At 39.1% G+C, this 16,835-nt stretch overlaps 1 protein-coding gene across 2 annotated transcripts in view; it reads right to left on the bottom strand.

The window, feature by feature from the left end:
• necab2 (N-terminal EF-hand calcium binding protein 2) overlaps nt 1-16,835 on the bottom strand; it is a 224,470-nt gene that overhangs the window by 70,304 nt on the left and 137,331 nt on the right. For both annotated transcript variants that reach the window (XM_051951455.1, XM_051951454.1), the window contains exon 8: nt 6,377-6,456. In XM_051951455.1, the coding sequence (XP_051807415.1) occupies nt 6,377-6,456 (80 nt within the window). The remainder of the gene's footprint in view (nt 1-6,376; nt 6,457-16,835) is intronic.

Raw genomic sequence — 16,835 nt, 5'->3', positions numbered from 1 at the left:
TCCTCTACATTTGTCAAAAAATGTCAGAAAAAAATGTGAAAAATAAGTTTATTTGCAAGTGGTCAGCATCTCCCTGCAGGGTATGACATCTCTGTTCACCGCTATGCTGATGACATTCAACTCTATCAAGTCCAAATAGTGAATATGAAATAAGATGAGTAAGATTATCTCATTTCTTCAGTTGGGTTTTAGGTATGGGAAATTAAAATAACTTTATTTTTACTGAAGTATTTATTTATAATTATGTGAAATCATTAACCTAGATCAGAATTGAGCAGATTTCCTGAAGACCAAAAAGGGAAACTACTACTAGTAATAATACTACACCCCAGTAAATTGTAAATTCTCAGCTATTTATATAATATTGTGCTGTGTTCATTATCTAAATTTGTCAAAAAACATGAAAAAAAAATGTGAAAAAGTTGTTTATTTGCAGCTGGTTAGCATCTCACAGGGTTTGATACCTTTGTTCACCACTATGCAGATGACACTTAACTCTATGTTGCTGTGTCTCCTGATGAAACTGGACAGGTCAGTTGGCTTTTTCAGCTGATATATATATATATATATATATATATATACATGTCACAGTAGAGATGGCAATTCAGTAGAATTGGCAATTCTCCTAGTAGAGATTGCGATTGGCATCTCTACTAGGAGAATTGCCAATCCTACTGAATTGGTTAGGATTAGGGTTAGGGTTATCAATCGCAATGTCTACTTTGCGATTGGCATCTCTCCTAGGGGAGATTGCGATTGGCATCTCTACTAGGAGAATTGCCAATTCTACTGAATTGCCATCTCTACTGTGACATATATATATATATATATATATATACATATATATATATAAACATACATGAGTAAAATGCCTGGATGCTACAGAATTATTACAGTTCAACCAAGAAAAACAGAAGTATTGACTATCGGTTCACAGCCAAGCATGCTATCGGACTCCTTCCTGTGGTCCTGTGTCTTCATCAGCAGGTCTACTGGTACTACCAGTCATCAAGTCTTTTTTTTTTTTTGCCACAACCAAGCTTCAAAATTCATTTCCCTCCTCACATCCGCACACTGGATTCTATTGCAAAATTTAAAACTGCAATCAAAGCCCGTCTTTTTAAACCTGCCACCGAGCTTTGACTACATTTACAAATTAATGCCAACCTGAGCTCTGCAGCTTAATGCAGGTTTTATCACTGATTTTATGTGATGTAAGGTGACCCTGAGTGTTATGAAAGGTGTCATTAAATTAAAAAAGTATTAATATTATCATTTGGCTCGGAGGGTTTCGATGTCAGTGTGATTGATTCTCTCCATTACCACCCTGGGTAACACTTTAGATGACAACGTTAATGAGTTACAGTGTATGCATTTGCCTCCTCAGGTGTTTAGGATCTGATGATGTGGCAGGATTAAAAAAAGAAACTATTAGAGGATCTTCTCTAATATCAAAGACTAGCTTCTTTTTCTCAACCTATATTCATGTTCCCCAGTACGTTTTCATAAATTCAGAAAAAGCCATTGCCTTAAAGCTATACATATAAAACTACATCCTGTGTTATTTTATCAAAAGTTGTGCTGTTTATTTCCTCAATTTTGCTATTCACTATAAAGCTATTTTAACTATGAAACACAAATGTTTAAAACACTTATGTATTCACAAGTCTCTCTCAATAGGTACCACACTATTTTCATTTTTTTTGTTTTTTCAATATCAATCTCAGATATAAAATCAATCATTTGCAAGATTCACTGTGGCACAAATAATCTTTTTACTACGTTTATGCAGTAAAAAGCTTTAATAGTGTGCTCAAGGTAAGACTAGTTAATGCTGTCCATGTTTGCGAGTGACCAACTGCACATGTGCCAGGATACAAATGGTGATAAAAACTAGGGACAGAACGATTACCAGCCTGGCTGATTATTGTGGCTGACGTTTTTCTGATCATCTGTTTTTATTTGGCCAGTTACTGATAAATTAAATGTGCTACTTCAGGTCTGATGCAGCCTCCCCTTTCTGTCTGTTGTCACTCTGTGGTCTCAGAAATGTCTCTCAAGCCGCAAAAATGAACAAGAAGCACAAACCAGGAAATTAGCTTCTCACACAGTGGCTAAGGCTATGCTAACGGCTAACAGCTAAGTTAGAAGACGGCCACAGATTAACCTGAAACAGAGTCTGGAAAACAATAATTCATAATGATTTAGGATCTGGACCTTCGTGGAAGATAAAAGTGATAGAACAGTGAAATATTAAGAAAATACAGAAGAATAGCAGACGTAACTGCCTGAGACAAACTGATCAATCTCACTGGCACCCACATAAACAGTGGAGAGCATCCAGTTTAATCACTCCCATTTCTATTTTACATATTGAGTTATGGTCACTCTTAATAATGAATAAGCCCAGCTGTGAATGGTTATATGCCATCACATTCTGGTAAAACATTATATTTAATGTATATCGGATCCAAATATCAATTATTGGCCTTTCTATCAACAATCGGCATCTGTATCAGCCCCAAAACTCCCATATTAGTTGATCCCTACTCATAACAAATGCTGTTTTAGGTAGAGACTGTGTCAAGTGATTCTCCTCCATCCACACCTTTAGAATTCATTACTAACACAGTTGTAATTAAAGTCGTCGATGTTGGAGGAGCTTCGACTTGTACAAGTTTTCCATCGCTGGTGCCAAACACAATAAGAAGTCCTCAGATCTCCAGATGATCTGTGCTTGCTTTTTGTGCATTTTAAAAGCCGACATCAATTTGAATAAGTAGATGAAGAAACCATAAATTGACCTTTCTTTCGTTCATTGTCTTTATCGTTATTTCCTGGGGCAGGTACACCTTATTTTTCTGGATAAATGTTGGGAGCCCTCTTGATTATCAGATATCGCTTTAGATTTAGCTTGGTGATGAGGTGCGAAAAGAATGGATAAACGAGGGCACTGTCACTGTCAACTCTGCTTCTCCCATTGCGCAGATTTCAGTTAACTGGCCACCTTCATACACCAAAAAAAAAGAATCATAAATTATTTCTGAGGAGCTTTTATTGCTGTCTGAACTGGTACAAATCAGACCTGACTGTGTTTAGTCAACCGTGAGGAGATTTTTGTGCCACAGTTGCTGCAAACAAGTCCAGGTAGAGTAATGGGATCTCTGGAGGCCTTTGAGGTCACAGATGATTATTGAACAATTCCTTTGTTCAAGCATTTCAATCATTCCGGCCAAAATGGGGATCACTAAAGCAGTTCTACTTAAACCTGGCAAATTTGTTGTTGTATTAAATCAAGGCTCAAGGGGCTGAAGGTTGCTTCTAAAGAGGGATTTGTGATACAGGTCTGTTCAGGTTTTATTTCTTCTTCCTATCCCCCTTCTCTCTTCCCACTGCTTCCATCTCTTCCTCCTCCGTGGAAGCACATAGTGTTTAGTTATTCTTAGCTCTCTCTGTTGGAGTGGCTGCCGAAGACAGCTGAGTCTGCTGGGGCGCCATTAGCTTCAATGTGTTCAGGACTGGATCAGATGCAGGGAGGAAGGAGGAGGCCAAAGAGCAGCTATACGAAGATGACATCTCTCTTTGTTCACTCCCTCCTCCTTCTCCATCACTTAGTGTTAATTAACTCCTTGTCTCCCCTCCCCTATCTTCTCGGTAACCCCCCCCCCCCCCCCCCCCCTTCCGTCTTTCATTCTCTCTGTCTGTAAAGAACCTGTTTTATCCCACACAAAGCATTCTTTAATGTACAACTGTATTCTTCACTTCTTTGAAATATGACAGTTGAAAAGAAGTCTGGCTGGACACATTTGATCTATGATAATGAGGTTTCCTATTTCCATTATCGCTATCTTTTATACAAAGAAAACATTTGTCTCCGAGAGGTCAGATAAACAAAATTGCTTTTTTCCATGAGATGAGTTTTCCATGAGACAGAGAAATGTGGAAACCCAGCTATGATGGATGTCTGTGGATGTATTGAAGTTCCTCTCAGGTTGTTGATTAAACCCCTGAAAACTCATCTGTGTATCAAAGGGAGATATTTATTGAGGTATTTTTCCATGAAAGTAATCCTCTCCTGCCTAAACATGGCTCAGATTTAACTTTACACCGTTTCTTCCTTTAGCTTGTGCAGATTATTTGTGAAATCACTTCCTCTTCCTTCACCTTTCCTCACCTACTCACAGCAACGGGAGCACACCAGCTCACCTACAACAAGGGCTACAATACACGACTGTTTTGATTTTTAAATAGGGTACTGAATCCTGACACAGATTACTAATTAGACAATTAGTAAGAAGCTTTAATTTAGCCATCATTTTTCTAATTTAGCTTGGGGCTGTTTTAGGTTTATGCTAACTAACAATGAAGACAATTAAGATGCTCATTGTGCACTTTGCAATAGAATACAAGTTTGTTTTTTAATTCATTTATATGAACTGCAGCTATAAAACTGCATTTTCCAAGACTCAGCTATTCTCAATTACGCTTTTGCCTTTGGTACAGTCAGAGTCAAATAATATTGAGCACTGCCCAAGTCCCAGTCTGATACCATTTCCCTTGATAGTGCACACTTTAAGTGCAATAAAGTTATTGATATCAATCCAGTGTAAATGTTTGAAAATGGCATTTCTGCATCCAAGTTGTTACTTCACATTACGAAGGTGGTTGTGCACCTTCATGTAGGCTCTGTAGTACTGCAATGTAGTGTGGAGAGGGTTGGTGAGGTTCCACAAGTTTCAAAAGATAGCAAAAAAAAATTATGTTTTCTGAATGCAAGTCAGACACTGCATTGTAGATTAGCTGTAGTACCTGAATGCTGCACCAGGTGGAGCCTCTTACTGTTTGATAGTGTAATGATCAGAGGAGGTGGTGACAACAGGCAGTTTGGAGATGGCAAGCAGTGAGCATTGTAGGGGTTTATCTAGTAAATGGCCGCCATGACAAAGACATTTGAGATGCTTAATGACCTATAGTGTTCCTACATCCCAATAATGTGAAACAGAGCTGCTTTTGAGGCCCAAATCATGTGTCAGTTGTCTAAATCATTAACATTTGCACAAGGCAAATGTCCACTGCGTCCAGTTTGTGCCATATTTTAATTAATTATTGCTTTACTATTTACTACTCTGCTAAGGAACGCAGTGGAGTCATGTGACCATCGGCACACATTTGTCTGTCTGTGCGCAACATTACTCATTGTTGGCAGCAAATACTGATATTCATTGATTAGACTGATTGTCCCTACTTGCAACACTGCACACCGTCAAACCATTCTCTGCTACACAATGTCAAGTTGTTTTGTTGGAGTAATCCAGTCATACATGTCAGGAAACTGATTCTGAAGAAGCACAATGATACAGAAAGTCCCACCTGCTAGCTGATGGGGCTGGTTCTTTAGATTTGTCAGATATGAAACCCTGAAAGTCTGAATCTGTGTTTTTAAGAATGTCATCAATACGGTGCATTACTGAAACACTCAAGACATGATTTTGATTGCTTTTTTCCCCTCATCAAGTGTCATCTAGCACATAAAAACACCATATGGATTTGTTAACAAGGTAAAGAACTCATCTTTCCTCCATTCACACAGTCACATGATGGGGCAAACCTCTACAAAACTTGGTTCAACCAACTTGGCTGTTGGTCCATTATCTCATGACCTCTCAAATGTCATGACATGATGAATAAATTAGATCACATTTTCCTCTTCAGGATCTCGAAAAATAATTAAATCAAATGAGAGCACTCAGTTCTGGAAACTGTAACCTTTAAATAAGGGTGCTTCACATTTAAGGGTCACAACCTAAAATGGTTCGAAATCACCAACGTCACGCTTGTTCTAACTGCAAATGTGAATTTCTAAACTAGTGACACTTAGACAAGACTTATTAACTAGTAGAAATATGTGGACATTGTAGTTTTTAGCCAAAGTTACACATTCAGGAGGAAAATGTGCATTTAGTAGGGACTATTTTTATCTGCAGATTATTACAGTGTATGTGCTTTAGAGAGTATTTTCTGCAGCAGTGTGGTAAAAGTTGAGATTGACTCAAAATCCACTACAAGACCCAAGTTTATGGTAATGAAGGACATATACAGTGTAACAGTGAGGTTTACTGATGTGTTTTTTAATAGTTTTCGGAGATAAGACAGATCTTGTTGCAGTATTTGCTGACAGTAAGAAAAACACTGAACACTGCGGGGATTATCCTTTAAGGCTTGAGCTTTGATCAAGGGTTGGGGTGAGGATTGTAGCAGTTTTAGCTCCAATAATCCCCCAAGGAATTCATGTTAATCAGGAAGATGTTAATCAATGCAATCTCTTCTTAAATGGCCAAAACAAGCTTGAATGTGTGTATGTGTTTATGTTCTTTACCTTATTCTCCAGTCGTCCGATCAGTTCAGCCAGACGGTTGATTTGAGCCTCCAGACCTTCTTTCCTCACCTCCACTGCACCTGTAACATGAACACACTCATTGTAAACGCTCTGATTGAAACAGTCTGAATTCACTTTAACCTGCATTACCGGTTTCTGCTTCGTGATCAGATCAGACGCACCTGGATTACTTTTATCCAAAAGTATCTTACACATATTAAACATCAGATTTTCCAAACCCAACTGCAGACAGAGCAAACTGGATACAAGTATGTAAACAAATTAAAAATGTAAGCAGTAAAATATCTATCATATGCAGAGTCATCCTGTTTTCCAGTACTGGTAAACATATGGACACTTTATAGGGAAAAAGATACAATATGTTAATGGATTTTTTTCCTTTCTTTTAAGATTTATGGCACGATAGTGTTAATATGTTACACATATGCTATTTCTGAGTTCTGTCTCCTTCTAGCCATGGATTTGTTGTTTCCACAGAGGTGCAGGACTTTATCTTGCAGCAAAAAATGAGTCCATAGTGAGTAAAAATGCGCAACAAGACACCCAGAAACTGCTTGGGGTTCACGGTATTACGGCTAAGCACACTAATATTTGTCCAATGCTCTCAAAATATTAAAAAAAAAGGCATTTGCAACCATTAAATAACAGTTTTGGTGAATATGACAAAGACTTCAAATGGAAAACCAAAAGGGAACTTCACCAGGGTTCATCCTGACAAAAGCAGAGAAAGACTGCAGCTCTTGCAGACTGATCTCACACAGCTGGAAGTAACAGCTGATGCAACATTGCATCATCATTGATCTCTGTTCTGTGAGAAGCACATACTGAGGCTATACGCACAATTGCAATTTTACCAGATGATGCACTTTCTCTCAGCACCTCTGGAAAGCTGCAATATTCATGTCTGTTACATGTCAGAATCATCAGCTCACCCATGAATATATAGTCGTCCTTTGCCTCTTTCAGCCATCACACCGTGTTAGTTAAATCATTTACATCATCCTCAATAATACAGTAGCGTATGGAGGAGCCACAGATGGTGATGTACGGTGCTGTGACTCCTGAAGCCTCATGTTTGGCTGATAATAAAAGCACAGCTACACTGAGCAGGTCCTGCACAGTAAACATATAGAATCACACCACCCAATGTCAGGTTGTCTTTGCTCTTTCCTTCTCACTTTTCGTTGTTTCATCATGAATATTTTATGTAAAGTGGGAGTTTGAAAGACGCTGATAAATAGGCAATTATATGTGTTTATCAGAAGGAACTTGGCCCGTTCAAAGACAGTAAAGGAATGGACGAATGGGAAGCCAGCTCCTTTGAGGTGCTCTGTTTAATTGGCTCTTATTCCAGTGTGATTTTAAGATGCCCATCCACACAGGGTTCCTCCTAATTAGCTTACGTCTAACAAGCAGTATTTCACTTTGGTACATAATGTTTGCTTTGTCGCAAGAAAGAACTCCGGTGAAGCAGCAGAGCTCGTCGGTCATTTGCTTTGATGGCTTTTTAATATTTCACTTTAACTGCAAAACATAATAGAGTGATTGAGGCTCACATTATGCAAGTGTGTATTAAATAATCAAACTGAAATCCTTAAACCAAGACAGAAGGACGCCTTTATTGCAACAGTATTAATTGGTGGTGGAGAATTGGTGCAATATACAAAGTTATACATGAATACTGCACATTATCAATCAATATAAAGCACTGGATTGATTTCCATGAACAAAAAAGCCAAACTAATACTGGCTTCTCATAACACTAAGTAGTTTGATTGAGAAACTATGTATTTAAGCTCTGTTGGTCGACAGCATATCAGTGTAACTGTACAGAAAATCCAAACTAGGACTGATTTAGAGACAGTATAGACATTACATACCACATTTTTTTTGCTTCATATGTTTGCCATTATGTAAACTTTACCTTTATGTATGACCCCCTTTCATCTATTCCTACCTTGGTCATATGTCTTAGTTGCTGTAATGATTTATGTTTTTTTACCTTGTATTTCCTATATAGTTGTATTGTTTTTGAATCTTACTCAACTGGAAAGCTTGCTGGGTCAACTTGCACTGAAGCTTCAAAACTGCCGATCAGAAAACCAACGGGTGACGTCCATCAAAATATACATGTTTACATGGAAGTGATAATTCCCTCTGCTGTGCCTAGTTGTTGTTGTTATAGTACTTTTGTAGTCTGTGGGGGTTCCCCTTTGAAGACTTGGTTGCAAACATGCAGTAAGTACTATCTACAAACTCTTGCATATTTAACGTTCAGGCAAATATAAACAAATGATCACATAATTCATCTTGCTGAAGCAACACTTTCTACAGCTCAGGTGTACTCACTCAGTAGAAATCTAAAAACGGGTAGTTGAGGCAGCAGCATCCTTATATGTGGAGTTACATGGTAAAATCAAAACCGCTAATGTCGCAGTTTGGTAGATGTCATGCTCATGCCTTAAGTTCTCAAATATTGTCAAATACATAGTTCTAAAGCACGATGAATGGCAGATATGATCGAGAACGCTTTCTGGTGGAGCAACATAATACATGCGAGTCATCAAATAAAAAGCTTGGACATGAAGGCGATTTTTCAATGGCAGCGTCATTAGATTTTAGCAACTCCAAAGCCGCGTTTAAAGTGTCCTTACATTGAAGTTAATACAAAAAAAAAAGAAAATAAATTTTAATAAAAATAATAAAATCTGCAGTCCTGCATTTAGCAAAAAGGTGGCAATACAAGTTTAAATTGTGTGTACTGGTGTGTAATACACATAATATGTGTGCGTACTCTAACCAGAACGGCAGTGGCCATTTTTAAACAATCCTTCATTTCAGTCATGTTTGATGCACACAAAACTAACTCATGATTAGGTTGTGAAACTAAAAAAAAGTGCCTTTTGGTGGAAATAATAACCGAGCAAGTCTAGAACAATCACCACTTTGATTCAAAGTCAGATTTCATCTAGTGACTCACTCTCTCTACAACCTGTTAAAGTTGTAGTGTAGTTGCAGCATGGAAAGACAAACTTTGGTCCGCAAGTGGACGTTTGTGGCAGTGTCTTGGGGGAGATGACAAAATTGAAATTCACATACTAATATACACTAAATGTATACCACCAGTCCAACAAATAAGTCCAAAATCCCCCATAGAATTGGTGACTGTGAAGGCAATAGAATACAATTCACATTATTTTCATACTTACTAACCATTACGTTAACCCTTGGGTCCTATGAATGGGGGAACTGCCATCCTGGACACTCGCAACAACTTTGCATTGATTTGCAGCAACCCTTCTCTCTAAGAGGAAATAATGGAGCCACCAGATCACAGGTTCAGAGTTTTCCTTTAATCTGACACCCATCTGTACGTGTTGTTCTGCTATTTCATGATCCTCCTCTGTGTGCATGTATTTTTCTGTACCATAATTTGCAGCTCATCATGGCGCTGTGTCCAACATGTCCGCTCATGCAGAAAAAAACCTTTCCCCCCCCCCTGTGATGCTCTTATGTATGTACAGTAAACATGTAGAGTCTCTCAGCTTGTGTTCACAATATCCTAATGTCAAGTATTCATCAGCTTCTGTGCTGTTAAAAACTATAAAATCCACCCTCACCATTTTTGTTGGTGATTTTATGTGAGTGTTCAGACGATTAAAAAGTTTCTGAAGCGGCACTGAAAACATCATCTTTCCCTCTCATTTACCCCACTTCAGTCGGTTGCCTCTTATCACCTCCGTGGCCCTCTGTTTCCTCCCTCGGATCCATCCCACTCTTCACCCTCTCCGTCTTCTCCTTCCCACCCCCTCCGAGCTGCTGGCCTCTTTTCTTCCCCTGATGGCCCCCTTACAGCTAATTGGAGAGCAGGCTGGCCACTCTTCATTAAAAGCTTTAACAGCTAGTCAATTAGGAGCTTCCTCCCTCCACCCTAAACACACACACACACACACACACACACACACATACACACACCCCCCCCACAACTAAACCACGGTCTGGAGCCATGGAGACAGTTGGAGATAAAAGCCCACTGGTCATTTCCATGGACTTAGAAAATAAGTGGCCTGGTCAATTATAGTAGTGTGTGAAGAATTATGGCTTTCGAATGTAGCAGCGGGTTTGAAGGGTAGGGGGAGTCTCTATTGACTCTCTACTCAATTAAACCTGATTTGAGTTATTCCACTTTCACCTAATTTAACTTTCCATTCTGTGTCAGCTTGTACTTAAAATGTGTTGACATGAATCATCGAAAATGGTGCGCAGTTGTTTCGCCGTCTTGCTAATTGAGCGGATAAAGTTCAAATGTTTGTTCGGTCTTGTTCTCTTCTGTTCATCTTTTATTGGACACAGTTTACACCAGTGAAATGTCTAACAGTAGAAGCAAGTGATACTAGTTCAGCTGGACAGCCAAGAAACTTTTTGGACATGACTAAAAGACATGGCCAAAGCTGGAAGTTGTTTCTGAATGTCCAAAAGCAAAGGTGTAGATGTCAATATGTGATATATTTGGCTTTCACACTTAAAACTGCAGGGTGCATCCACCGTTTTGATATCTGCACAAGCATTTTTCGAAATAGAACGACACTGCCAACTCGATGATAGAAACATTATACACCGATGGAAAGCTTGGAGTCTCACGAATCTGTCGGTATAAACCACTTTCAGATGTGATTACCACAGCGGGTAATATAAATACATTTGTCCGACAAACAACGAATATCCATCCATCCGTTCTCTATACACGGCTTCAACGTACACAGCACGACTCACATTTCCGGGTTCATTATTACACACAGATGAAAATATTCCACAAAAAACGGCCATAATCTAAATCATAAAATAATACAGAAATGATACAAAACTCGGTTCAGATTTTTTTGTGGGTTAGACCACTCAGCTTCTAACCCCCTCACTACAATTCCTTGAGAACCAAGAACCACGTGGAACCAAGAAATGTCAGTTGTGTGTCAAACATCAAGCTACAGGAGCTTGCATTGCTAGTTGAACTGCCAAGTTTATTTACTGCTACAGCTGCTTTTTTTCTGGGTATAAATGTCATAACGCAATTTTTTGCAATTATCACTATGTCTTAGCGTTATTTTCCCTTCTCAGCACCCGACATTCATACCAAACCAGCTTTTTTTAACCAGTTTATAAGCTTGAAAAAAACAATTCAACTCACATAAAGTAGTTTTCATCTGAACAAAAAGGGATTCCAGCTCCTCCATTGTGACTAAGCTGTTACGGATGCATCAAACTGACTTGGTTGAATTCATAGGGGTTATATTTTAATGATTACGCTCATGGGATATACACTCATTGGCCACTTTATTAGGTACACCTTGTTAGTAAAAGTTTGGACCCCTTTTGCCTTCAGAACTGTCTTAATTCTTGGTGGCATACTTTTAACAAAGTGGTGGAAACATTCTTCAGAGATTTGGTCCACATTGACATGATAGCATCACACAGTTGCTGCAGATTGTCGGCTGCACATCCATGATGCCAATCTCCTGTTCCATCACATCCTAAAGGTTCTATTTGATTAAGATCTGGTGACTATCGAGGTCACTGGAGTACAGTGAACTCACTGTCATGCTCAAGAAACGAGTCTGAGAAGATTTGAGCTTTGTCACATGGAGCATTATCCTGCTGGAAGTAGCCATCAGAAGATGGTCCACTGTGGTCATTAAGGGGATGGGCATGGTTAGCAACAATACTCAGGTAGGCTGTGACATTCAAACGAAGCTCAATTGTTACTAAGGGGCCCAAAGTGTGGCAAGAAAATATCCCCCACACCATTACACCACCACCAGCTGCCTGATCTGCTGATACAAGGCAGTATGGATCCATGTTTTCATGTTGTTTACTGCAATGGAGACTCATCAGACCAGGTAACGTTTTTCCATTCTTCTGTCAGGTTCATGACAGAAGTGGCACCCGGTGTGGTCTTCTTCTGTAGCCCATCTTCTTCAAGGCTGGATGTGTTGTGTGTTCAGAGATGGTATTCTGCACTCCTTAGTTGTAACCAGTGGTTATTTGAGTTACTGTCGCCTTTCTATCACCTCCAACCAGTCCACCCATTCTCCTCTGACCTCTCACACCAACAAGGCATTTTGGTCCACACAACTGCTGTTCACTGGATATGCTCTCTTTTCCGGACCGTTCTCTGTAAATCCTAGAGATGTTTGGCATGAGAATCTCAGTACATCGGCAGTTTCTAAAATACTCAGACCAGCCCGTCTGGCACCAACAACCATGCCACGTTCAAAGTCCCTTAAATCCTTTTTCTTCTGTATTCTGATGCTCAGTTTGAACTCCAGCAAGTTGTCTTGACCATGTCTATATATCTAAATGCATTGAGTTGTAGCCATGCGATTGGCTGATTACCTATTTGTGTTAACAAGAAATTGAACAGGTGTACCTAATAATATAGCCGATGAGTGTACATACAAAACCCATCTGTAAATAATTAGTCGTTTCCAAATATAAACCAGGATATTAGACATAACAGACACATACAACAAAAACACCTGAAAAAACTATAATATTGCCTGCCATTCTGACTTTTTCCCTGCAAGACGTAATCACAAGTCACCAAGATTACAACAATTTTGTTTGCATTGGGTTACTTAAAAAAGTTAGAGTATTAGCCGCACGCAACTTGTAGAATTGCTTGTAGATTCCTCCGACTTATGAATACAGCACACAGGAATCATATATGTGTTGTTCCTTGTCATCTCGTTTTCCACAAGCAATCCTGTTCGACCTCAAACTTTATAGGCATTGAAGGAAACTTGCTCGGCTTTGCCGAATATTATCTGAATGTTGAATGACGGCAGGTTTAAGCTTGGAGGGTTCCTTGGATGCTGATAAATTCTGAATGGACTTCCATGTCCAAAACGCCAAAAAAAATAAGATATTCAAGCTTGACTCAAAGCCAGAAACAGCTAAGAGGGAAGGCACAGCCCATGAGAGGACAAAAGCAGGACAAACAAAGGTTTGCTAACATTGTGTTGAGGAACTAATCAGTCACTGCTGTGAGATTACAGCATTGTTCTGCCCACAGATGAGTTGTCAGTCAAACAGTGTGGGATGTAGGTATTAATCCTTCTCTTATACTAAATAGCCTTCTTTCTAAGACTATATTTATGTAAGATCACCTCTTTCTCCACAGAAGAAGATTGTGCTCCGCTGGAAGAAGCTGCCAGACAGCTGCTGTTTAGGATGCAAAATAATAATAATGGAGTTGAATTACACCAAACAGAGCAGCAAGCCGACATCTACTGTGTGTACATTAACAAGAAGAAGTAAAAGGTCGTCGTCTTTCTTCTGCACAGGCCCACTCAGTCACTGCCACCCACTCAGAGCCCATTTCCAGCTTTATCAGCACCAGAGACGTCCTGTCACAGATAAATGCATCTTCCCAGCGGTTCGGAACATTTGACATTTCATGCTGATGGCGCTCCCACTGATACTCTGGCAGTAGATAAGAATAAGTAACATGTAAGTGGCTCTTTAGGACGTCAGATGCAGTTAATGAGATAATTTATATTCATATAAAGAAATTTATTATATCCTACTGGTATAAATTAGCAGTTAGTGTGTTTTGCATTTCTACAGACATCTGTCACAGCAGACTGGAAAACATATGTCTGCCTCCTTTTCTCTCCATTACAGCAGCACAGAGTTGGGCACAGCTGGATTTACTCAAATAAATGCAAGAAATATATTAACTCTGTCCTCTGGTGTATTTTTGACAGCATTAAAAAAAATTCAGTACAATATAGAGAAAAGAGACAGAGTTATAAAAACTTGTACTACTTATCCATAGGTACAGTAAAAGCAGGGTTGGATAAGTTGTTGATAATTATTAATAAACTAATTACATTTTTTAATAAAGAGCAAGGGATTTATTTCAAATATAATTCTCTTACTTTGAATTTAACCTCTTTTTAGTCTATTTAGAGATGCGAACAATAGTTTGTACACAATTGTAAACAGGGCTTGAACCACTAAATATGAACAGTTTCAATGTCTATGTCCATCCATCCATCCATTCTCTATACGCCGCTTTATCCTCACTGGGGTCGTGGGGGGTACTAGAGTCTATCCCAGCTGACTCGGGTGAAGGCAGGGGACACCCTGGACATGTCACCATTCTGTCTCAGGGCTACATACACAGACAAACAATCACACTCACATTCACACCTACAGGCAATTTAGAGTAATCAATTAACCTCAGCATATTTTTGGACTGTGAGAAAACGGAGAAAACCCACGCATGCACAGAGAGAACATGCAAACTCCATGTAGAAAGATCCCAGGCCCAGGCTGAGATTTGAACTGGAGATCTTCTTGCTGCAAGGTGAAAGTGCTAACCACTACTCCACTGTGCAGCCCTCAATGTCTATGTAAAGAACCTAAATAATACAAAGCTTTGCAAAAAATAAAAAGTTCTTACTCGTTAATGTTAAATAAATGCCATTTAGGGTCAAGAGCCATGATTTTTTTGTTGTCTGTTGTATTGTATAATGCAAAATAAATTTTAAACATATAGTCCAAAAAAATGTATTTAACAAGTCCTGATTAAATCGTTACACAGGTAACTGTGCATAATGCATCATTTTAATTTCTCAAATAGTAAGGAATAGCAGAAAGATGGAAATATTTTACGCAAATACAAAAGCTATGAGACTCGACTCTTATCAAGACCAACTATGCTTGGTGTCATATGAAGTCCCCTTCCAAACGTACTTGAAGAAAAAAAATCTTGATGAAATGAAAAGGTGTTTATGGTTTCAGGGGATATTACCCAGTGTCACTGCCTATAATAATGTTATTTCCAAAAAACACATTGTAAATTTACTACAGTTGCTTAGAAACCTGCACTCGCCACTGATTCTGTTGGTGACGTTCATGGACAAGATCTCGAGACGAAACCAGGCTAGACCGAGAACCTCATAGTCACATCCCTCCTCTTTGCAGATGATGTGATTTTGTTCGTTTCATCATGCTGCGACCTTTAGCACAAATTGAGACTAGTTTGCAGTCAAGTATGAAGCAACCGGGATGAGATTGACCACCTACAGTTCTGAGGTCATGGTTTTTGGTTGGAAACTGTCTGGGTTGGGGGTTGAAAAAGAAGCTTAGTATCTTAGGATCTTGTTCATGAGTGATGGAAAAATAAAGCATGATATGGACAGACGGATTGATGCATCATTAGCAGTAATGTAGACAGTGTAGTGGACTGCTAATTCACAAAAATCTAATTTACCATTTGGTACACGTTACAACCCTCATCAGTGGTCCTGAGTTTTGAGGAAAAACTTCAAGGTAAATATGTTGAAACAACAGCCAAAATAAGTCTCCGTAGGGTGTCTGGGTTCAGTCTTAGAAAACTGATGAGGAGCTTGGACATGTGGAGAGAGCCTGGAGTAGATTCGGGGCTCTTTCGGATCAAAAGGAGCCAGTTGAGACGGTTTGGGCACCTGATCAGGATATCTCCTAGATGGCTTCTTTTGGAGGTTTTCTAAACACTAGATAAGAAACCCCAGTTGTCCCACAATTCACTAGAAAGATTACATATCTCATCTGGCCTTGAAACGCCTCAGGGTCCCCCAGGAGGAACTAGAAAACCCTGATGCAGAGGGGAAAATCTGGAATGCCCTGCATAGGCTGCTACCTCTGAGACCCAACTTCAGATAAATGAAAGAAAATGGACGAACAGACGGTAGTTTACAGTTTAAAAAAGCCCCCTTTACGAGAAGCACATCCACTGTGTGTTATTTATCCATTGTATCAAAGCGTTGAATTGGATCCTGCCAAAGCTTAGGTTAATGTTGACCACTCTGTTTGGCTCTTAACATACAAAATAAAGATTAAACTTATCATTTAATTATTCCAGAGATTTCAGTTTGTCCCCAACTGCTGACAGACAATTGACTCTGAGGATAAGCGATGGTTGAAGTCAAATGCAATGCTTCACTTTGACATGCATTTCCTACAAGTTCCTGAATGCATGCAGCCTTTAGTGCAGCGAAACTTGCAGCGAAGTTGTCTAATAAATCAAGAAATGCAGGTGAAAGGAATGTGTAGTTAACTTAGCAACCGAGATATTTTTTTCTTTAGCTTTTATTAAATCTTAGGACCATACTTGCTAGTGCAGAATTTTTCTCAATCATCTCAACACTACGGTATCGCATTTATTTTTATAAGTCTACAAAACACAGTCTTGGTTTGTTTTGGTTTAATATTTGTTATCTGGTCGATACTCGACTGTTAGAGATAGAAGAAAACGGTGCAATGAAGTCAAACATTATCTTTTGCCTAATGGAAAACGGAGTGTTTGTCATTTATGGAGCATCCTACTGTGTAAAGCTTGAGTCTCCTGTCAAGAATTTGTATGTTTGCCTTTTGGGGAAACGGCAGTGGCGGC

This window comes from Acanthochromis polyacanthus, chromosome 8 (assembly GCF_021347895.1).
Source record: "Acanthochromis polyacanthus isolate Apoly-LR-REF ecotype Palm Island chromosome 8, KAUST_Apoly_ChrSc, whole genome shotgun sequence".
In the NCBI taxonomy this organism is placed as follows: domain Eukaryota; kingdom Metazoa; phylum Chordata; class Actinopteri; family Pomacentridae; genus Acanthochromis; species Acanthochromis polyacanthus.
Note: the sequence above shows the minus strand (reverse complement) of the source record. Positions and strands in the feature narration are given on the sequence as shown.